Below are 23,961 nucleotides of genomic sequence, written 5' to 3'. Positions count from 1 at the left end.
TTTACTTTTCTAGCCTAGTCACCGATTTCCTTTTAGAAATAGGGAGTCAAAGCGAGTAAATTAGAAATCCCTGAAGGGCCTCTGGGAAGAGCAGGCCCTGGGCTGCGCAGGCGTCCGATGCTGCACACACCCGAAGTGACAGCCAGTCTGCATGTAGGTCATTAGGTTTGACACCAGATGTCACTCCTGCCTCCTGTCCTGGTCCCATCTTTCCACGGGGGAGGAAAGCCTCTCTGATGGTGGAAGAAGTGCCTCTGGCTGGCACCGACCCTTCATTTGGCCTTTCTGAGGTACTTACTTTGCTCTCAGATGTTTCTGATTTCATGAGCACCACTGTCTTCAATTCTAATTTACATTTCCCTAAGATTACGTAGCCTGGATTATTAGCTCTCTTGGAAAGGACTTGATCCAAGAGCCTCGAAGGCACCGGAGTGATGGACCCACACTGAACTGGCCTAACTTCAGGTGGGATGGGAGACGAGTGCCAGCCCCCACCGCCGTGGGAATGGGTACACTCACCCGTCTTCCTTCTTAACCATGTCCTCGCCAGTCTCTCCAGACACCAAGGATAACTCTAGCCCAGAACAAAAGTGCACCCGCCGGAGACGTTAAATCTTTATGCAGACCCTACAGCGTTTCCCAAGCCATACTTCCAGAGGGGGCAACTGGTGGCCCTCCCCTGATGGCCACTGCCACCTCTAGGTTTCGGTGGCTGGGTCAGTGGGGAAGGACAATTTAGGCAAACAGGTGAGCCTGATACAAGGACCTTTTTGGCTGGAGCCCATGCAGCAGCTTAATGATCCTGTGTTCCCTCTGGCCAATAACATACTCGTACACACTGAAACAATCCTTCCGCAGGCCCTCTGCCACCACCACACTTTGCCAACCGAAACTGCCAGGTTCGAAGGCATTCTCTCAGCTGTCCTAAACAAAGTATTTGACACTCTGACCCAGCAGCTCCACACTGCCCTGGCCAGGCTCCAGGCCTCACCTGCTCCTGTCACTCGTCATCCTCATAGGCGGCTCCTCTGCTCACTCCTGACATCTAGGTGAGCCTTAGGTTTTTTCTTACTATCCTCCCTTCCAGCTCCATTACTTCCTCAACCATCAGCTTATGCTGAATGCCACATCTGCGTTTCAACTCATGAGCTTCAGAATTTCAAGTTCTCTTATCCTAGACACCTCCAGGGTCATAGTGACCAGCCCCTGGAAACTGAGAGACAAACACACTGTCATCGAAGACAGGTGCACGTGGATGGTGCCTCCTGGAGCTGTAAACATGACAGTGCTGGGCCTACATCACCCAGCAACAGGGAGGTTCCCTGGGGCAAAACGAAGGCTTTTCTGAACAAAGACTTGAGGATACATAAGTCTAAAAAGTCATTACAGGTACATGGATATGGGTATGGACTCAGACAGACATCCTGGACTTGACAGACCCTTCAATACACCTCAAAACTTAAAAGTGGTACTTTTAGGGGGGAAAAGCATCCCCTAAACAGTGAACTTTTGATTTCACAAAATAGCAAAATATTTTTAAGAACGCTTTAGGTATCTACCATGGACGCTGACTTTATTTTTCTAGGAAAAGACATTTAAAATACAATTGTCATTCACTAACACTACCATTCATTTAAAAAGGGTACTTGAACGGGGGGGAGACAGAGAGAGAGAGAGAGAGAGAAGGGCATAATTTCAGAATAAGGGACAAATACAAGTAGCTTTAAGGAAATAATCTACTACATTGTCCTGATTTTCTCATCATCAATTAGTGAAAAGTGGAACATGACCACTGGTCCAAGGACCTATATATATATTTAATATATATATATGTATATATATATACGGGTGCCACTAGTTTAGCTTTTGGGTAAGAGGTTAGGGCAGTTTCCCAAAGTGTGCTCTATGTAAAACATTAGTTTCCTAAGATTCAGTGAGAAAAAGGGTTCCCTGGTCTCAAATAAGTTTGAGAAATAGTGCATCGTCGAGTTTCCTAATCTTAAAGATTTGTGATGCTCATAAAGGTTCTGAGAATCTTTTGGTGAAGAAATCTGTTTAACTGACACAGAGCCTTTATGTACTCCATCTGTGATGACCCCTGAGGACCAGTCCTTTGGCCACACTGAGAAATAAGTCAGTTTAGGGAAGAGGAGGTACAATTCTAACTTACCGAAGTTGGTGTCTTAAAGAACAGAAATGTTACCTCCCAACTTACGGATTTTCACCACCAGAGAAAGAATCCTGACTAGGGTCTACTGGCTGAACACTGAAAAATTTGTGGGATTTCTGATGCTCTTACGCTCATCGCTAATCCCTTTCCTGTTTAGTGAGGCCCTTCTTTCAGAACAAAGCTTCTTTCTAACCTAGGACTGGAGCTCTCGCGAAGTGCTCACCGCCTATGGTAGTAAGAACTTCAGCAAATGAAGGCTACACATGGCAGTGACCCAGGAACTTGAAGTGAAGGCGACATGACCTACCAAGTGAGACTTCAGTCAACAGGGCAGCGTGCCTGCGGAAAACACATCCCAGAACTCTTTGAAAATCCCATTCAGTGCTGTCTTTCCTCCTCACCTGAATAAGGGCAGCGCCAGCATCTACCATTTCTCCAGTATTTTCCCAGTGAGTGGTCTGGAACAGTCCTCTAAGTTGAACCTACGTCAACCAGAGGCCCGTTTTACCCACATAGCACCTCCTCAAAAGATTCTCAGTGGCCTCAAGTGATCTAACAAAGGCACGTGGGACTCAGTATTAATGGTGGAAGAAGAACATTAGTTTAATTTGGAAGTGTTTTTATCTAGAAATAGAAGCTCTCCAGGAAGAAAAGGACCATGACTCGAGTGTCAGTATTAGGTACATACAGGTATGTAACTCTCCATGACCTCTCTGCATTCCTATTTTGTGAAGGAATGATGTAAATCAAAAGAAGGTTGACTGGAGAACCCTACCATTTAAAAGACTTTAGGGCAGACTCTCCAAACTCACACACCAAATAGAGTTCAATGCAACAGTGCTTGTGCTTAACAAAACTGCAGTCAAGATACTACTGAATTAAAGAAGGCATTTGGAATTTTATAGAATTGCTACATTTATAGGAAAAATATTCATTTGGTAGTTCTTTGAAGCAGGTTAGGCCAAAGATAAAATGGCACAAAGATGCCAAGTTAGGATATTCCTTCAAGATAAGAAACTTTAAGGAAGCCTATTGGAAACAGCACACTATCTGCCTTGAGTGCAAACATTCGGTATTCTTAGCAAGATTAGAACTTATCTGTGGAAGGAGACTGTTTGTCCCATGAGGTGACCGCTGCCGTGACCACTGCCGGCCCACAAGCTGGTCTGGGCAGGAACAGAGTGCTTCCCATAAATCCCCTCCGAGACTGTCTGAGCGAGCCCTCCCCTGTGCCCCCCAGAGTGCTGGTTCCTGGAACAGGCCCCCGGCAAGCATGTAAGGCATTCCCCCCTTATCTGCACGGGTCACACACCAGTTCCCCATCCATCCTGCCCGTTCTGTGTAACTGCAGCGCCTGCCATGCAGCACAGAGAACACCCACGCCTCTTGCCACTGCCCAAGATGTGCCTCATATGGAAGTTCCCTTAATAAACTTGATATAATGCTGGGTTTGTCAGCCTCTTTCTTGGGTCTCTCAGCCCCGGAAAATTTTATGAAGATGATCCCAAGTTGTGATACGTGCACATGCATGCAGGGAAGTACTTACACAGTATTCAGCAGAACTGACGGGACTTCCAGCCCTGAGAAGTAGCCTCGGAAGGAGGGAGCCAGCGCATCTGGAAAGACAGATGGGGAGAAGGCTGTGAAGCAGGGCTCCCCTCACCTTCTCATTCCCCACAGAACGGCCTGCTGGGCTGCTGTCCCCTTTGCTCTTCCAAGAAGGTGCCCACTCACACTTGCCTGGGGGCAGCTCTCCCTGCAGGGGCTGAAGAGTGTCAGAGTGGTGGCCCAAGAAACCTCCCACACCCCTTTGTGAATACAAAGGCCAAGCTCTCAGGAAAGCACCCCCCTCAAGGGGCCCCAACCATCCTCCTTTTCAGAATTAACAGCCACTGATAGGCTAAAATCTGGCCTAGCGAGTCCCCTTTTCCATGCTCACTCAGCAATGGCTAGGCTGGGGGACAGGCTGCCTAACGGATTTCTAAGCAGCATGTGGAAACATGGACCTGCTCTGATAAGGAAGGGACAGATAATGACACCATGCCAGTGGTCTGGCCAGGACTTGAGACTCTGTGCCTATTCTTCTCGAAAAGGGGTTCTGGGTTCCTGGCACTGGGGTGCCTGGTACCCTGTGCCCTCTGCTCACTCTGCTGAGAGGGACCTGCAGCCCCATCTCTTCCATTAGGTTTCCAAAGTGGAAGGCCAGCCCCAAACACAAATGGATTGAGTGATGCCTTGTCCACTTGGCATTGTTCCCGGTCCTGTACTAAGGAAAATATGAGAATACAGGACAAGTACACTCTGGCTTTAACAAATGTCTATCTATTGGCAATGTCCATTTTGCTCCTAAGCCTTCAGGCAGAGGCAAGAGGTGCCTGTTTACTGCTGCTCCTCTGCTTACATTGAGGAGGAACAGCCTTCTCATCACCTGAACTGCTGGGCATGGGGGAGGGAAAGAAAATTGCAGCAAAGTGGGGACGCTGCACAGAAGAGGGCTGGGCGCCCCCTCCAGTACTGCAGGAGAAAGACTGCTTTTCCGCCTGGGTCTCGGCCAACCTGTTTCACCTGAAAACGTTTCTAGAGTAGAATGTGATGCTGGGAGGGATTTTACCCTGACTGATCTACTTCACTCGTTTTATAAACTGTGTTTTGCAGCAGAAACCCTTCTTCAAACGGCATCCTATTCATATCTCCAAAGCATAAACAGTTGCAGGGGGGCTAAGGCCTGCGAGGCAGCTCTGCAGCACCCAGAGGCTCTGGGGATTGATAAGACCTCATCTTACCTGATTTATAGGTGGGGGAACCACCTGAGGCCTGGGTGTTCCGAATGATATCCCCCATGGTCACAGGCCCAGTGGGCTTGGCCTCACCAGCTCTCCGGACTTGATTCTAAAGCTGGCCATCAGGCCTTGGGCTCTGGTCCCCACTAAGAAGTCCTCGGAGTTTCCTTCTACCCTCGGGCCTCCTCCAGAGTGATTATCTCCTCTCTGGCTGTCCATGAAGGGTGAGAGGCTGCACGGGAGGACTCTCCCAACCCAGGGTAGAGGCGTCTTGTTGTACTCGGGAAATAGGGGCTTAACAGGACCATGGATGCACTGTGAGCTTCTGCCTACACCAGGGGTCCATTTTAGGGAACCCCTTGGGTCAGTGGTGGATTACAGACCCTCGGGAGACCACACCAGGTTTACCAGGAACCAGATTACCAGCTCTAGGAGGACCCCCCGTATAGTGAGAGGGCAAAGCTGTGTTCCTTGGATGCCACCAGCAGGCACTGACGCTCATTTAAGGCAGGGCCAGAGGCATTTTCAACACACAGCAATTAAGGAGGTGAGAGACCAGAAAGTCTTCACATGCAGGCAGACTGAAAAACATGTCACTTTGGGAACTTAGGGGTATATGCCGGACAAAGGAGAGAAAGAGGGGGAACGTGGGGGGCAGGAGGACCAGAAGGGAGGGGGAAGATGGAGTACAGGGGGAGCGGGCAGAAGGGAGGAGAAGACAGAGAAAGAGACACAAAGAAAAAACGCATACCTACCCACGGCTTATGGCTTTGTGCATCTGAATCCACTTGCTCACTAAGCAAAGGGCAGAGCTGGAGCTGCCTTCCTGAGACAGGTGGTAAAGGGTAGGACGGGGGCACAGCCCTGTGGCAGGTGGGGGGCTGGGAACCTAAACACACAGTGGGAGGGCGATGGGTCCGTGTGCACCAGGGTCGGGGAGCGCAGTGGTGGCGACTGGGGCTGCCTGGTGTGGGTCTGGGGCACTGCGCCCCACAAGGCGAGACATGATGGCGTTTCACAGAGGAAGGGGGAGGGCTGACGGGGGGCCGCAGGGTGGATGGCATTGCTCTTGGTTCAGTGCAGGTGACTGCGAGAAGGAAGCCCTCATCTCCCCCATGCCCACGCCAGCTCTCTGACAGCCCCTTTCGCGCTCGCACTTCTTCCACCCACACAGCCCTCGCACTCTCTCAATCACGCGCGCGCGTGTGTCCGTGTCCACAGTGTGTGTGTGTGTGTGTGTGTGTGTGTGTGTGTGTGTGTGTGTGTGTGTGTGTGTGTGTGTCCGTGTCCACAGTGCTCCGGTCAGCCTGGTTTACAACACCCGGGCATTCCGTGGTGACGTGGGCTTTGGGGTCCAGGCTAGTTGTGCTCAGCTGAACTGGACTGAAGTCGGCCCACTGGCTGCTTTTCAGGGAGGATGCGGCAGTGATGGAGTCAAGATAGGCCCCGAGATTCATCACTCCTGTGACACTACCATGCTTGCCAAGAGGGTGGGCTCTTCTCACCACACTCCAGACACCCAAGGCTGCCTCTTCTTCCAGCTACGTGAAGCGCGGCTGTGCCCATCTCCCAGCAGAGGGCAGTGTCCCCCCAAGACTGAGCCAGAGCCGCTCAATGTTCCCTGCAGAGGGCTTGTGCTGCCAAACCGGGGCTCAGGCAGCTGGCCTAGGTGAACCAGCTGTTTTGTCCTAATCACTGCTGTTCTCAGGGAAGAAACACAGGCTTCACCCTCATACCCACCCTACACCCACTCGGACTGCTCATTCTGCTTGGTTTTGGCCCCAAGTCACTCATGGTCACTCCTGCCCATTGTCTGGGGGCTGCTTTAGGTGCACCATAAACACCAGGGAGCCCACACTTCCCTGACTCCTGTTCCTCAGACAGTTCAGCAGGAGTTACGTCTCTGCGGTTGACCTTCCGTGTAAGGCAAGATCCCTGTGCAGAAAAATGTGCATGTGCTCACACACACTTACAAACTCAAACTGCACACTCACAGTCTTGCATACAATCCCAGGGGCTTCCAAAGTCCCTGTGAGAAGCTCTAATGGAGTATCTAAACCCAGACTAAGATTACTTCCTCTGTGCCAGACACTGCTAAGCACGTCACACGGATTGTGACATATAAGTGAATAAGCAACATGGCAGACCCTGGGACACTTCTCCACTAGAAACTAATAACAGTAGCAGTTATTACTAGTACAGTTCACTGTCCAGGGGCCATACTGCATGGGATTCTACTATCACACCTTTCCAGAAATGCTCTTCTAAAATGCAGTGCCCCTGCAAGGTTACATGGAAGTCTCTAACGCCTTAGCCTGGTACCAGCTCCTGTGACTGGTGACAGGTTAGGCAGGAGTGCGAGAGTACCTAGAAAGAGAAATAACTCAGAGCAAAAATAAAGTGGAATGCTAGCGAAAGTAGTAAGTATCCATAAAAATAATTCCCCTCCTCTTCCATTTATAGATGAGCAAACCAAGGCCCAAGGGATTAAAATACAGACTTCACATTCCCAACAAGAGTGCCAAGAACAGGAAGACCCTGACTGGTCCCCAGCTTGGAACACCGGCCCTGCCACAGAGGTTGGCGAGGAGCAGTGTGAGGCAGGGAGGAATTCTTTGCACGGTACCACCCCCTTCTGAGTGATCCTCACTGTCAATCACACTTGCCTTTAGAACAATCACAAGAAGGATCTACCAGGTGCCTGGTTCAAGTATAGTAGCTGTTATTAACAAGTACCCTTTTGTGTAGCCATTTTCTTCTCTGTGGAATAAAGGGATAAATCTAGACCAGTGGTTCTCAGAGTGGTACCCAGACTGTTAGCATCACTTGGGAAGGTGTCAGAAATGCAGACACTCTAGGGGTGGGGCCCAAGCATCTGCATTTAACAAGTCCCCTGGGTGACAACAATGCATGTGCTCAAGTTTGAAAGACACTGCTCCTAAATAAGGTTTCTAAAAAGTGTGACCAGAAGGCAAGCCTGGAGATGCTCTGTACTCAAATAGGTTTGGGAGAAACACAGTCTCCCTTCAGCAGATCCAGATACCTCACACATTAAAGGCTGAGAAGTTCCACAGTAAAGAAAACTGTTTGACTTGATCAAACCCCGAGTTCCCCACATTTATCTGACTGTGGAATCTTTTTACTATGTAGCAGCTATTAATAGTTGTGGGTATTGAGAAATGTTGGTCTGGAATGTCCCTTCCAGTGGTGACGTTTGGTGGATCTAAGAGGCTGAGGTGTGCCAATATGGCACCCAATTTTGTGGTTCTTAACAAAACTAATTAGAGCTGGAAGATCACCAGACAGCTGGTGCCCTGGATGTCTAATCTATAAGAAGCAGTGAAGATTTTCTTCCCTTTCCTAATGCAGCTGCTATACCTGAATGTAGATTTCCCCAGCACCGTATTCAGAACCAAGCTGTCTCCTTTTTAAGGCATGGATATTCTTAGGCAGGTTTCTACCACTATCCCTAAGATGGAGCCCTGAAGGCCCCGCCCCACTCAAGCTTTCCCAGCATCGAGCCAACTGCAGCCAGCCACTCACACATTCTTTAATTATAATCAACTCTGGCTTACTCACTCCAGGCTAAGGACGTGCTCTTGAGTGGCATCACCAAATAAAGCCTGTCCAGTCCTACAGCGGACTTTGCGGAAGGCTGTCAGGCTGAGGGAGAGGCGGCCAAGCCAGAGCATACTCTGATCCAGGAAACGCCAAACTCACCAAATAGATTAGAGTGACGATTTGCAAAACAAAAAAGATGATCACCTTTGTGAGACTAATTACAGGATTCTTTTAAAATAGCAACCCTCCCCATTTCTAATAAAGTGTTCACCAAAACTGGAAGAACACTCTGCTTCAAGAAATGAGGCCCATTGTAAGGAAACATTCACACACCCCCGACGCCCCCCCGCCCCCTTTGCCCCCCAAAACTACCAGCCCATACTCTTTCTTAACAGATACAAAGGGCATGAAATGCAATCAGCATTCTTTACTACTTGTCTGGAACCTAATATTCCCTATTTAGGGCAATTAAATAAGTTGCCACTATCCAGACAAATTGTCAAGACTTATGTGAATTGGTTCAAAGGTGAAGTCGGCCAGCTGACCCAGCCCAGCAGCTGGGAAGGAGAGCAAGACAGTCCTGGCTGGAGAAGGCCATGCTCCAGCCCAGCCCTGTGCTCCTGCGAGATCTCCCAGTCTGGATGGTGGGACGCTGCGGAGGTCTGAAAGATCTAGACCCCAAAAGCAAAGTCTTAGGCCTGTGAACACCTCGTGCTAAGACCAGTCAAGGCTGGGCTTAATTAAACATAAGCCTTCAGGGATAATTTTCTCTCCTGGGCTTTTAGACTCTTTTCCTGTCTGTCCAAACCGAAGCCAGGCTCTTATTTCCAAACAGGCATGTGAAATGTGCTCAGACATCCCAGAAGTTCACTCAAGACGCCACTTGGGTCAAGGGCACCCAAGCGTGTAACACCCTGTGTCAGATTAAGTCCACAGTGGTTGCTTGTCATCCATATTTAATTTTGTCAGTCTGTTAATTTTTAACTATGTTTGCTATCAAGAGCCATTAGAGGTCCCCCAGGAGCTGAGCTTGGTGAAGCGAGAAGTACTTCGTGGCAGAGTGGATGAGGCTTGAAGTTGGGGTGCCCCACTTTCCCATCCTGTCACTGAGTCTGGCCTTCCCCACCAGCAGCACAAATCCTGAATAAAACATGATCCCATTTGGAGTTGATTTTCCCTTTTCCCCGTCACAATTGGTTTTCTTCAAGAAGTTTACTTTCTTTTTATGAGGGCTACGTTTTATAATTCCAAAGTTTCTTTGTAGCCTTAGTTTTGTTTCTGAAGCAGTTGGAATTCACGTACTTTCACATGGTATCTGGACGCCTATTGCTACAAAAGGAAGACAGGAATCCTGGGTGGACGGACACCAGAGCCGGCCAGAGCCGCACCTCAGCCAGAGGCCACCGTTCTCACCCCGTCTCCAGCTGCTTCTCTCCTTCGCCAACGACCAGAACCTGGGCCCTTCATTTTCTCTTGGTGGCGTCCGTCCTGGTCTTGCGTCCGTGCATCCTACTTAAGCTACAGAGGAAAGGCTCAGGAGCCTCTGGACCATGCCAGTTCAGGTTTTGACAAAAAGAAGGAAATGGAAGAGCCATTTTAAAAATTACTACTCTATGCCAAGCATTTTACACTTTCCCTCAAGATAACCCCATGAAGTAGGTGTTCATTCTTCTTTCTTACAGATGAGGAAAGTGAAGCATGGTGAGGTTATAAAAAACTTGCCTATAATCCCAAAGTTAGCAGAGTGGGTGGAAATTGTCATTAAAATTGGGCCTGTATGAATGTAAAACACTGAACTCTTATCACACACAGCCACCATGATGGTCCTGATGGTTAGACCTCGCGTTTATGAATACTACCAAGGCAGAGGCGGGCTCACTGACAGCGCTTCCAGGGTGACTCACTGAGACTCGGGGAAGGACTCTTACCAAGGTTGGGGGAAACAGACAGGCTCTAGGAAGTTCAGCCTTACAAAGGACAAAATGGAACATGCTTAGGAAACCCAGAACACTGTGCCAAGTGGAGGTTATCCTGCTGCCCCTGCCGCTAGGAGGAGGCCCCCTTTGAGCTGTTGTCCCACTCAGGGAAGTCTAACTGGGATCAGCGACCCTGGACAGGGCCATAGCATTAGGGGACTGACTCTGGTTTCTCAACAGCTGCTGCCAAAAGCTGCGCAGTGTGGAGAAGTTTGGGCCTCAGTAGCTTCAGCTCTGGCCAAAGGAACCGCTAGCCCAGCAATGTTGGGGGAATGGTTTTGAAGTGCTCTGAGAGGCCAGCGAGGCCAGGGCAAAGGTTTATGTCTCTCACTCACTAAGGGACTCCTTAGTTCTCCAAATACCAAACAGCAGATGGGGGGAGGGACGGAAGGATGAACAGGGCATTTGCTTGGCCATGAGTGGGATGCGGTGGGGTTCAGACACAGGGCTGTGATGAGAATTGTCTCCCAAGGCACATGATGTAATTCCACCGCCTGGAAACAAGGCTGGGCAGAATCCTAGAGGAAGGACTGCAGGAAGAACAAGCCAGAAAGCCCAGGGAGGAATGGGCCAGTGACCTGTGGGGCTTTCTCTTCTCCAGTTTCTCTGATAGGGAAGCAAGATAAGGCAGCAGCTGGAAAGTTCAGGGACAAAGTGTGTGAGTCAAGCAAAGCACACCAACCATTTGGTCTCTCTGGGAATTCAACTGTTTTCCACTCTGATCTATTTCCTGTCAGGGAGAAGTTTTCTTCTGCCAGGCGTGTCCGGGCCTGATGGTGGGGACACTTCCTATGGGAGACAAGTTCTTCCATAAGCTGCAGAGACCATACTGCTAGATGTAGGGCAGCTGCTGTCACTTGCTATCAGCGGCTCTGTCATTGATGCCTCCCTTGTCTTGCTCCCCCTGTCCCTCCTTCAGTCTTTCCAGTCTCTGGTGTCCCATTTGGCTGCAGCCATGAGGACTCTACAGCCCTATTAGTGTTGTTAAGATGGGCAGGATGTCTTTAGTGTTTGAATTATCACAGCCTCGTGGGTGGCTAGTCCTAGGCTTCCTTCTCTTTGTTGAAAATTCAAATACTCCTTAAAAGCCTAATGTTTACTAAGCCCTGACTGTGTGCCAGGTGCTCTTTTAAGAGTTTTATGTGAGGGGTTTTAGCCCCACTTTACTGAAGCCCAGAGAGGTTAAGGAACTTGTTTCGTCAAGGTCACACAGCTTATAAATGACAGAGCCTGTGTCTGACCAGGCAGCACCCAAGCCTGTACTTTCAACCCTACGTTACCACCATGGACTTAGGGCTCTCCTAAAGGGCTCAGTCCCAGCCCAAGCTGGGCCTCAAGGAGCCGGCAGGGTAATACCCAGAGGAGGGGATTGGGAAAGGACAGGGGGCTCTGTGCTCCCTATAACTGGGAGATGCACTGCTCTGTGCTCACAGGAGGCTGGTGCTCTAATCAAAGGGCCTGGCTACCTGTGGGAGTCAAGCCAGATGCTCCTGATGGCCATAACGCTGAACAAAACAGGAAACGAGACAGGGCTGGCACATTCAGGAGCACAATGGGGTGGGCTCTCCTCACAGCCTGACCCTCCTGGGGTTGCAGGTTTAGAAGGAACGGTAAATGTCAGAAGATTAAAAGTTTTATTTATATTTGAAAACAGCTGATAGCCTTGGGCTGAACGGCCCCGAAGGCAACTCTCAGTCCTCCAGAGCTCGGTTGGCCACAAGCCCCGGGCTGCAGGAGGACAATGCACACTGCGGCGAGGCCTCAAGGATGAGGACAGTCAGAGTTAGGGGCTGAGGCCATCTGGGAGGCACAGATGTATGCCCCGACCTTTGGGAGGGTGGCTGCCTCTCATGGGTCCCAGAGATGGTTTTGTTCACAAGTCCCCTACAGGACCAGCCACCATTACAGCACTGGCTACTGCCTTGAGCAGGAAGAGGAGTCCTTCCTGTGTGAGTCCCAGCATGTGCATGGGTAGGGTGCATCGCTGCCATTTTGGAGGGCTACGTGCTCACCTGAGTCCACTCACACCTGCCCTGCTCCCTGCCTCCCCAAGACACTCCTTCCTCATGGTCGCTGTAGTTAAATTACACCCCGCGCCAAAGCAGACATTCTTGTGTCTTCTTTATCTCAGTATTCTCTATAGGGCACAGTTAGAGACAGAGGAGATGCTTAATGAATTAAAAAAAAAAAAGTTTAAAATCTCATAAGTTGCATGGCGTTGCTGTGGGGGCGGGCGGGCGGGCGGGGAAGGCAGCTCTGCAGTTAGGCCCCCCACACACCATTCCTGGGCCCATCTCTCCCCCATGATATTTCTTCCCTATTTGCTATGTCTCTTTTCCCATGGTCCACTTTTGTATTTATTTTGGATTTAACCTTTACAGTTTTTCCAGTGTGTCACAAGGGACCTCCCAAGGGGCATGTCTTGCCCCTGGGAAGTCTGTGTTATGATTTTAAAATCTTGTTTATGTGCAGGTGAAGTATTCCAGTCTAGAGCTGAGTAGCAGCCCTGTAAGATCTGCTGTCACTCAGGGAAGATAAGGCCTCTGACGAACAAACAGGTCACCAGGACCTGCTCTCTCAGTCCTACTTACCTGCAACATTTTCTGGGCCAACACTGTGAGCCTGGTCAAGGGTAAATGGTATTCTGTTTCTAGCATGTAGTGAGCACAATGCGCTTTGTTGACTTTCTCTCTGCTCCATCAGCAACAAGACTAAAAAGCAAACACGAACCCAGACTTAAAAAGCTGAGATGTGTGAATATGAAGTGACAGGAACAGCTGGATGTTCTCTTCGGAGTAGAACTTTCCTAAAAGCCGCGGATGAAAACTTTCCTCTCCTGTTCACAGTGACTTACATAACATAGCTAATAAATTTCAAATACCAATGACCTTGAAAGCAAACAGGATGATCACATCTAAAAATATTAATGCTCTTCTTAGAAGTCAAATGTTTGCTGTAGCAAGTAGTTTTTTCTTCTCTAGAACAATAAGGCAATACCGAGGCTGATAATCTTACCACTGTATCCAATAATTCTTAAACACTGGGATTTGATGTCAAATAAACATCTTCAATTTAGAGATGGAGGCAGCAGGCCATAGACTGAAGGCAGGGCAGAACTAGACATGTGAGGCAGCTCCTTTTCAATGACAATTTCTGTCTCCCAGGTCCTCCTTCTTCTGGATCAGGATGGACAACTGGAAAACACATTGCTTGCTTCAAATAGGCTTCCACTAGCTAGACACACCATCCTGCTGAAGCGAGGTCTCCTGGTAGAGGCGACCCATGGATGCTCGACCGAGAGTCTTCACTACGCAGCGTTTGATGGTCCAGGAACCCAAGAGGATGCAAGCAGAGCAGTGAGCGAAGCCTGGGCTCTGGGCTGCGTCTCCCAGGGATGCTCCAAGTCTTCCCACAGAACGTATACTGGGCCCAGTTCTCCCCCAAATCTCAGCCACAGATAATATCTTAGCTCCAAAATCACATCATCATGAAAACAAAACGCTGCAGTCTACTTGAGATCATTTTTGCTCTGATTAAAATTTTTATTGAACGCTCTCAAAATGTTACCAAGAAATAGTTTTTGCGAAAGGGGGAAGAATAGCTAACAAGCAAATTCAACCTGGGAGCTCCCTCTGCTGGTCTGCAGTAGGTTGATACGTTACAAACACATTCCCAGAGACAAATCTAATTTGCTGGAGAAGTGGACAAAAGACTGGTGTGTTGGGCTTTGCCTCAGGAGAGAAACACTAGAAGAAAAAAAAAATCCATGTCTCAAAACAGAGCACAACATTGCTGAGAAAAGCAAAATAATTTAAAAACTTCTCCAAGACACATAATAAGATTTCCAAAACAAAAACGGAATCATCAACCAAGGGGCTGCTCCGTTTCAGGCTTCCCCACTGCTCTACCTCCAGTTAATAACAATTCTCTTAGGCCCTTTCGGTGAAGGTTAAGTTCTGATTCCCTTGTCTTTGCCTCCAAGTCTCTTCTTACAGGCTTCTCATTTACTTAGAGAAGAAAGATCCAAGAAGTCATTGGAGTGAGGCCTTTTCAAAATTCCATCAAAGAATAAGTCTTTGGTGAGCCAGCATGGAGGCGAGGAAAGAGCAAGGCCTGCAAGTCAGGTGACCTGGCTCTAGTCATGGCAGAGCCACTGGCGACTTTGAGGAACTCTCTCCATCTTCTCCGGTCTGTTGCCTCATCTGTAAAATGGGTCAGACCAGTTGATCTGTAAAGCCTCTACCAGTTCATTCTATGATTCTCACAGTGGACAAAAAAATTTAAATAGCCATATTTGTTCATGAGTCTTTAGGATACAGAACCCAAGCTTGCACTGGGAATGACTCGAAACAAGAAGTGGGGTTGAGCACAACCTCACTGACATCGGGTGAGAGCTCCACCAACTCTAGGAGAGATGTGGCAAAGCCAAGTGGATTCCAGGTTGGGAAAGTCTCTAGATCGAGAAAGAACTCACAGGGGAGGGTGCCCCTGGGCAATACATCCCATTAAGTCAAATGGTTGAGTCCATCTAAGCGTGGCGCTGTCTCTCCCCATCCTTTCTCACAATAACATGGGCTTTCTAATCTCTGAAGATTCTTTAGCTCCTTTTCCCACCATATTCCCAGATACTATTTTTTATTTCATCTGTTATATGAATGAAGCAAGGGCAAATTACCCAGATGTCATGGCCAAAAGCCACCGTTCCTTTCTGGCCATTGTCAATTCTTGCTTTTCCAGGGTAATGAACGGTGAAAGGCTTTGTTGCTGATTAACCAAAGCCATGGATATTGAAAAGATTATGTGAACTTGGCACAGTTTCATGGTATTTATTAACATCTGCCTCAATTGTCAATTGATCAGTATCCAGGAGATCTAGCAAGAAGGGTGGGAGGAGGGGAGACATAGCCACAGGTGGTAGGGGTGGGGTGGGAGGGGCACACAGAGGGGGCTCCTTGAGTTGTCCCATGTCACCTACAAGGTGATCCCCAAGGCCCACTACAAGCAGGCTGGTGCCTCAGCAGATATCCACAGGTTTACGTTTTATCCCTTCTCCCTCTACCTGCCATTACGAGGGGGACCGAGCATTGACGTGGACAAAAGGTGGAAAGAGCAGCAGAGGAAGGAGAAGCAAAAAGCTCAGCTAACCTAGAAATGGGTAATCAGCCTCAGAATAGTCCTGTTACTTAAGGTTATTTTTTGTACAAGTCCTCCAGCACCACCATCTACATTTCTCTTCACTACTTTATTCCTCCTGACACAGTGGGCAGTCACTTGGGGCTGAGGCACCAAGGCCGTCTCTCTGTAGTTTGCCTGCATGGTGCCTGGGGAGCCGGTCATCCATGCATGTAAGGAGCACTGACAACTCAGCTGAGAGAACGGAAGGGTGTTCAGCCAACACCACTCCTGGCCCCATGGCCTGTGGGGGCCCTCACTGGGGGCTGCTGGTAGGAGTTTGTACAACACGATGAGTTCTGTACAACAAAAAGAATTTTATGTCAGAAGGAAGAGGTTTCTGGGAAGCTGTTTATTTCATCCAGCCTTATAAATAAACACTAAGCAAAACAAATAAAACTCCCATCTGTCTAGGCCAACAATTTTTTAAAAACCAGGCTTTCTTGCTTTTAGAGGAGTTACACGTGCAGGAAGACACATGACATCTACATTCTTTCTAATTTGCTGTTGGTCATCACTCTGAATCCTAACATTGATTACTACCATGTGCACTAAAAGCAAAGCTAAGAGAAATATTTTTTTCAATGGAAGGGAAAAGGTTGGTATCTAACAGTGATCTTTGTGAAGAAATAAGGGAATTTGTTTATAAAACTCAGGCTATTCTTAAGTAAAAAAAAAAAAAAAAAGCCGGTGAGAACAAAGGCCTCTACCATGACCTATAATTACATTCTAGACACTATATTGTACCTCCTTTTCTTCAGGGTTTCCTGAAAAATGAAAAACGAAGCCCTTCATCTTTTCTGGAACACATATATGGTAGCACAGTCTTCCTCTTGGAAACTCCCAACTCTCCTCTTTCATCACTAGATCTCATAGAACATGAGAGCAAAACACTCTCAATACGCGGAAACACACACAAACACAACTCCTGCCAACAAGTGCACGCCCTCTGCAGCCCTTCCGCACAACAAGGCACACGCACATCTATGCTCTGCGGCGCCCTCTAGCTGGCTGGAAGCTGGGGAGGTCAACCTGGGCCCAGTCTCTGGTGTGTGACATGAGGGTGAGGTCATTAAGGAAGAGAGAGGTGTCGGTCGGGGCAAACATCAGGCAGTGGGTGATGTCATTGCTGTCAGATGGCCCTCATAAGTCCTGGAGGAGTGCCAGCTTGACTTAGAGGGGGTCATTAATCTCCCGAAGGCGGCTCTGTTAGCTGGGTAGAGGTTAGTCGTACGGTGCGCTCGGGGAACCGGGTCGGAAGGGACCGGGGGTGGAGTGAGTGGAGTCGTGGCCGATGGATGTAAATTACCTGGGCATGCAGTGAAGCGGGATAGGTGAAAGCAGGAGGAGGTAGAGCAGGCGCTAGCTCCGCCGGGTACAGAGGGTACGGGGCCCACACCTCAGGGCTACTGGGGTAAAGTGCAGGCACTGTGAGCTCATCTGCAAGAAAGAAGAAGGGGAGAGTCAGTGGTTACCACACAGCTGCTTTCCAATCAGAAACAAAACACCCAGTAACCCCACGCCCCCGTCAGTGTCAGAAGTCACATTACTCTCATGCTTTTAATAACCTGTTGGCTTTGGTCCCCTAAACTCTAAGCAAGGGAATGGGAAATACGACATGACAAAAAGCAATAGGCATCTGGTGCCTGCCTGGCCTGCTGAGAGCTCAGGCCCAGGCTCTGCCTCGGACACTCTGATGTCTTTCCAACTGTAGCTGGGGGAAACCTGGAGCAGTGGGGACATCCTGCATGAAACAGCAAATGTGGTCCTCTAAGGGAAAGAGGAAGAAGAGCCAGTAGGAGATTGCTCGTGAAAACCCACCGCAGCAGAGTCTTTGTGAGAACAATGGTTTCCTGGCAGGACCCCAACGGATCAGAACTGTAGGATGATTGTGTTTATCAGTGTAATTAACAGGCAAATAAGTCATGACCATCAAGCATTTTACACTTAGCCCTCAGAAGCACAGGGCCAGACATTGTGCCTACAGGGCATTTAAGAGGTGAAAAAATCAGAGAATGGAAGTGAAAAGCCTTGAGTATCCTGATTCAAGTGAAGCTCCACAAAGATGCAAATAAGAATGTTCACAGTTGCCAGTTGCCGTTTACACTGACTATATTTTATTTCCTAGGGAAAAGTGAGTCAGGTTGCCAGCTGACTAGTCTAAATGTTCCTCGTGCATCTCTGATTCCATTCAGGTCAAGGCACAGTTTGCCAGATTGAAAGGCAAGTGTCCGGCCGGGCCTCAGAATGTATCAGGAAGCAATCCATTAAAGTAACAGCAAACACATGAGGGAGCATCTCAGCAAAGGCAAAAATAAAATCAGTCAATAGTTATGAATCTGGACCCCGTGAAGCAGCAATCTCAACATGCGCTTTTATCACCTGTCAAAATCCAAAATCACCTAGGTCAAGGGAGTTACCCAAGACTGCTGAAGGAGTCAGGAAAAGGTGACTCGATAAAGCCATTAGTGACTCCGCCATTCAGGACTTCCCAGAAGTCTACAGTACATGTGATCCAAAGAGAACAGTCACTTAACTCCTTCCCACCATCTGAGAAGCCACCCCAGCCCGCTCATTCCAGGTATCCCTCATCCTCCCCATCCTCCCCCACTCTGGCTCTGGGCAGAGTTTTCAATATGGGAAGCAGGCTCTAAACAGAAACCTGCTTAGCTGAGTGCTCTACGGAGCAGCCAGAATGCCACTGGGCCTGTGGGTGCATGTGGGTCTGGTGGGCAGGGGTAGATGAGGCTTTCCATAGCCAGCCAGCACAGCGGGAGCTTGGTGATAGGAGCTGAGAGCTGATTGACAACTGTCCATTCAGATGGCAGCTTGGGGGTCCCAACACTGTGGCATGAGATACTATGGCTGGCCAGGTCACGCTCTCCCTGATGCCTTCTCTCAACAAGGCAGTACAAATGACCTCCTCCGGAGGTGGAGTGGGAATACAGACTGCCTGTATATCTAGGCCAGAGAGCCTAGGCCAAAAGAGGGGACTGCTAGTCATTACTTGGAGAGGGAAACAGTAGCATCATAAGCCTCTTTAAAGTGATCAGCTCTACACCACCAGGTCTAGGTGTGACAGTGTCTGTAGTTTCTGTAAGGAAATTCCTTACAGGGGAGTCGAGAAACCGCCTAACAGACCTCCATTTCCTGTCATGATGAGCCCATATGATTTCCATTAGAGCAACTCCTGTGGGAGCCCCGCTCGTGGAAATCAGCTGCTGCCAGAACCAATGCCTCGAATCTTAAACAACCATTCTTAGGAATGACACGCTATTATTGTTGTTGTTATTTCCGCTACCGTGCTATTTCAAGACATTCTGAGTCTTTCTAAAGAGTCCAGAGTGTCTTAAGACCCTGCACACAATTTCTTAGTCCATGCTTGTCCAGCCCCACTGTGACAGCAAGAGACTAAACACCACCAGAGGGAATGTGCTTGGCCTGCAGCCCTCATCCAGCTGCCTAACAGGAACTGGCCAAGTGATCAATGGGTGCTTCCTTTAGAAAGTTTTAAAAATGAAATGTCTTTTAAGATATCCTAAAGAGATAAGTAATGGAGATATGGTGGAGTCAGCGTTTTGGCGGAATGACTTAACTTATGATTGCCAGGCATTTCCACATTTTCATCCTAAAACATTACTTTCCATTGGCTCGATACTGAGGCTCAAGAAATGATTCACTGATGAACATGTACACAAAACCTAGCCCAGCTGAATGGGGTATGTGCTTCCAAAGCCCCTAAACCCAAAGCTACCCAGTATAGTGAGGTAGTGAAGCAAAGGCCTGAAGGAGACTAGGGTGAACTTACACTTTATAAATCCCTTGATACATTTCATCTCTCCTTTCTCTTGTGAAGGAATCACAAGGAGTTACTACTGTAAATGCCAAGAGACAGGCAGCACGCAGTGGGGTTGTTCAGGAAGAGGAAGAGCTCAAAATGTGTCAACGAAGACGTTCCACGCTAGTGACACTGGGAGAGGCGGGGAGTGAGGGTGATTTCTAATAACAAGTTTTCAATAAGTTTTCAAGGGTCTGGGTCTTACTCAAGTCTGCCCCCTGGGACAGTGCAGAGACTGGCATTTAGTGTGTAATAATGCCTGTGGTTCTGAATGGTACCCAGTGGAAAATTCTGAAAGTTGTTTAAAGATATACCAGCATTTTCTTTGTTCAAGGAACTTAGAAAATATCCATAGGAACTAGATCTAAAATTTCTCAATCCTTGTAGTATTTGTCACATACACTAAAAAAACTGAGCAAAAGGAGACTCAAACCAGAGCAAATGTTACAGAGCAGTAATTTTCAAAGTTAAAAATACAAGCAGTGGAACCCTTTCTTCAAACTAATTTTTCCCTGAAACCCTTTTTAATAAAAGCGTAGCTATTTTGGTTGACTTTGTGGTGGGGGAGGAGGGTGGGATGGGGAGGCTGAAGGACCTCAATCCCTATAATAGTCCCCAAGGTACACCAGGGTTCCAGAGAAAACAGTCTGAAACCCGCTCTTACAGCTGCTCTCATGCAGGGACCAGTTTTTAAAGTACGCTCCTCTTCAAAAATCTCTGGAGTCTGAACTCATTCCTGCAGCTCCTGGAAACCTGTCTGAGAGGGGGAGGGCAGGGCGGGCACTGAATAGCCAGAGTGGGGGGAAGATACAAAGCACAGTGCCATGGCTGGGATGGAACAAGCAGGCTCTCCCGACTACCCAAAGCACCATGGAGTGCCAAAGGACTCCTCGAGTGAGCGTTTATGGCCTCACAAATAAAGTGCAGAAAAATCTGACCCAGGAAACAGAACTGGTAAAATAACAGAAGAAAAGTGAACAAACCAGGTGGCGCTGTTTCCTTCCTCCTCCGTGCTCCCAAACTATAACCATCTCTTCCTATCCGCACTGCAGCTCCCACAGTTCGCTGTCCTGTGAGTCAGGGCTTCTCCAAATGTGCTCCCCTGACCAGCAGCATCAGCCTCACCTAACAGGCCTGGCCACCACACTGCAGCCGGGACAACTTTCAAAATACACAAGTCAGTAATGTCACTCTCTGACTTAAAACTTTTCTGTGATTTTTTTGCTCTCTGGATAGTGTGTGAAGTCCACGTATCATGGTCTAGAACGCCCCATAGGATCTCGCCGTCTCTACCTCTCCAGCCCTGCCCTCGCCTGGCTCTCCTTTGTGGTCTAGGATCAGTCACTTTCAATGCGTGACCAGGCCTGGTTCTCTTCCGCTTCTAGGCTTCGTACGCACTTGTTCCCTCTGCCAGAGGGGTTCTTCTCTCCTCCCTCACCTGGCTTAACTCTCATTCGGCTTCCTGGGGCGGGGGCTCTGCTGCCTCCTGCACCTCCCAATCTCTGCAGTTACCTCCAAGATTGTAATTTCTTACTCTTTGCTTACCCTGGTGCCGAGTAGCATAGTGTATCAGAAAGCATCAAGAAATTTGCGCTATACTTGATAAAATTAAAGGAGAAAAAAAATATATGCTTACATCTTGTCCTTCAGAGGAGGAAATGATAAAACTGTAGGTTACTTCAATTCTGTGTGGGAGAGAAATAGGCACAGAAAGAGGATGGACGTGATAGCATCCAAATGCGATTCTTAAATAAGATTGCATTCCAACCCTATTTGAAGAACACCTTTATGTGTATACGCCTTAACACGCAGCCAAGAGCTTGCACATCCATTATCATTCTGGAGCCTCATGAAAAGCTCTGAGGAAAGGGACAGGAATGGGCGTCTCATTTTAACAATGAGGCAGGGTCTCTCCAAGGTCTCACAGCTAACTCACAGTGTCTGAACTGGAGTAAAACCCAGGTCTCCTGTCTCATGGTTCAGGTTCCCTTCCACGCACCATCCTGTCCTCTGTGCAGTGGGGACGCCCCCATTACTGGTGGTGGTGAGCAGTCCCTGGAGTGCAGGTGGTCTTCATCTCTAGGTTTACTGTACTCAGTTTACTAGGATAAACAGAGTCCTCCAGGACAGCTTGCCTGACTGATGGAGAATTTGGCCAGGAAAGAAGAAAAGCAGCCACGAAACAGAAGGCCCATATATGATGAAAAAATTCCATTTCAATGGGGGGAAAAAAAATCAATTTTGAAACAAGAGAAATAAATCAAGGATTCTATTAAGCAATCAACTCCCACTCACATAGCTCAGCAAATAGTTGATCCATGTCTGTTAGGCAAACCCTTCAAAAATCAGCCTTACGAGGCCTATTTGGGGGGACGTGCTCATCTGGTGCCACACTAGTGCAGTACACACTAAGCTCCTGCAGCAGGTTGAATAGTGTCCTCCCAAAATTCACATCCACCTGGGACCTCAGAACGGAACCTTTTTTAAAAGGAATTTTGCAGATGCCATTTATTTAAGGATCTCGAGATGATATCATTGTGGATTTAGGGTGGGCCTAAATCCAACGATTGGTGTCCTTAGAAGAAGGTGACGTGAGGATGGAGGCAGAGATTGGAATCATGAGTCTACAAAGCCCAGGAATGCCCAGGGTGGCCAGCAGCCACCGGAAGTTAGGAGAGGTAAGGGACAGTTTTCCCCTCTGAGCCTCTAGAAAAAAAACAACACGGCTGACAAGTTGATTTCAGACCTCTGGTCTCCTAAACTGTGAGATAACAGATTTTTGTTGTTTTCGGCTACCCAGTTGGTGGTAATTTGTTGGACAGCCCTAGAAAAGTATAGTTCCCATAGAAGATCAGACACCTTCACTGACTCCCCAGGAAGATAAGTATAGGGGAAGAATAAAAAGATTTGGTGAGGGCCTGCCGAGTGGCACGATGGTTAAGAACTGGCTTGGGATGCCAGAGGGCCCCAGTTCGGATCCCACATATGAGGGCCAGTGACACTGCCCTCCACAGCTAAGATGCTGAACAACAGCTCAACTTGGAGCTGGGCTGCTATGAGTCGCCGGCGATGGCGTAGGCTGCAGCCCCTGTGGCAGTGGGTTGCCATGGGCTACCATATGTAGCCAGCAGCCAGCGTGAGCGGCCGTTCAGAAGCCGGAGACTGATGTGTCTCGTCCGGGAAGAGCACAGTGATGGTGCCAACTTGGGCCTGTGAAGCAAAGTCCTCCACAACTAGACTGAAGAACAAAAAACGACAGCAACTTGCCTGTTCCCCTTCCCCCAATTCCCCAGCACTGTTCCCATCCCCCCAATTCCCCAATAAAAATCTTAAAAAAAAAAAAAAAAGATTTGGTGAAAAGCTCCAAGGATATGGTCAGCACCACCTAGCACAAGTCACAATTGTAATTTTTGTGTTCTGCACAGGAAACCAACTGTACTAAGTGCTGGAGACACCAGGAGAAATCAAGCCTGTGCTCAACCCATCTCCACTTCGGCCTGCTCTTTATCATGGTCCATGGCCACTTCCACTGCCTCACTTACTAATTCTATTTAGGATAACTCATACATCTACAGCTTTGATTTCTGCTCCAATGTAGACATCCTAAACTCATCAAACTCAACTCATCTAGTGAACCCACTGTTATTCATAAACCAATTCCTCTTCTTACCTCCCCTACATTTCCCATATCTGAACAACTGCTAAATCCTAATAACATTAAAGATGACACAGATACCGATACTGATGCTAACAGCAGCGGGAGCAATAGAGTTCGTAGCTAATGATTACTGAACACACCATATGTGCCACACACCAAGCTCGTGCTCCTTGGGGGAGGTGCTAACATTAGCCCCTTTGATGTTATAGGGAGCACAGGCACCAAGAGGTGAACTAATCCAATGACTCACAGCAAGTTCAGAACCCATACCCTTTACTTCTCTGCCCCTCTGTATCAATTAGGTTTCCTCTATGCCCTTTCTCACTATCTTTTCCTTGCTACCCCTACTTCCAACACCCACATTCCACCTGGACTGTTTTAATAGTCTCTTGAGACTTTTAAACTGGCTTCCTAATAACTTCCACTCTCTCTCCACTCCAGTTTTTCTGTCAAAACACATATTCCTGGAGCAACTCTTTAAACCTGCAGGAAAAGCCAACCCAGACCCACAAAATAAGTACGCCAAGGAAATTCCAAAAGTGAGTTGGTCTTGATTCAGCTGGCCCCGAGTCGCCTCCCCTCCAGCTAATGATTTTCTGCCATGCCTCTGAGCAGTCACTGTTCTCACTACCCAGCTGTTTCACACAAGAAACGATCCAACACAATCCACAGTTTTAAAAGGATCTGATCCCTGATCTGAGAGCTGAAGGGAACCCAGAGCATAAGCAGGAAGAAAATTGTTCCTCTGGGGACTTGACTTAAATCACTACTGTTATCTACTCTTTTTTTTTTTTTTTTTTTTTTTT

At 48.3% G+C, this 23,961-nt stretch overlaps 1 protein-coding gene across 1 annotated transcript in view; it reads right to left on the bottom strand.

Annotated features, from left to right (window-relative positions):
* RBPMS (RNA binding protein, mRNA processing factor) overlaps window positions 1-23,961 on the bottom strand; it is an 89,814-nt gene that overhangs the window by 13,110 nt on the left and 52,743 nt on the right. The window contains exons 5-7 of the mRNA XM_019642845.1: window positions 16,969-17,099; window positions 5,706-5,839; window positions 3,717-3,786 (exon numbers count right to left, since the gene is read on the bottom strand). Of these exons, the coding sequence (XP_019498390.1) occupies window positions 3,717-3,786; window positions 5,706-5,839; window positions 16,969-17,099 (335 nt within the window). The remainder of the gene's footprint in view (window positions 1-3,716; window positions 3,787-5,705; window positions 5,840-16,968; window positions 17,100-23,961) is intronic.

This window comes from Hipposideros armiger, unplaced genomic scaffold (genome assembly GCF_001890085.2).
Source record: "Hipposideros armiger isolate ML-2016 unplaced genomic scaffold, ASM189008v1 scaffold_73, whole genome shotgun sequence".
Taxonomy (NCBI): domain Eukaryota; kingdom Metazoa; phylum Chordata; class Mammalia; order Chiroptera; family Hipposideridae; genus Hipposideros; species Hipposideros armiger.
The sequence above is the reverse complement of the archived record's forward strand: the minus strand, read 5'-3'. Positions and strand labels throughout refer to the sequence as shown.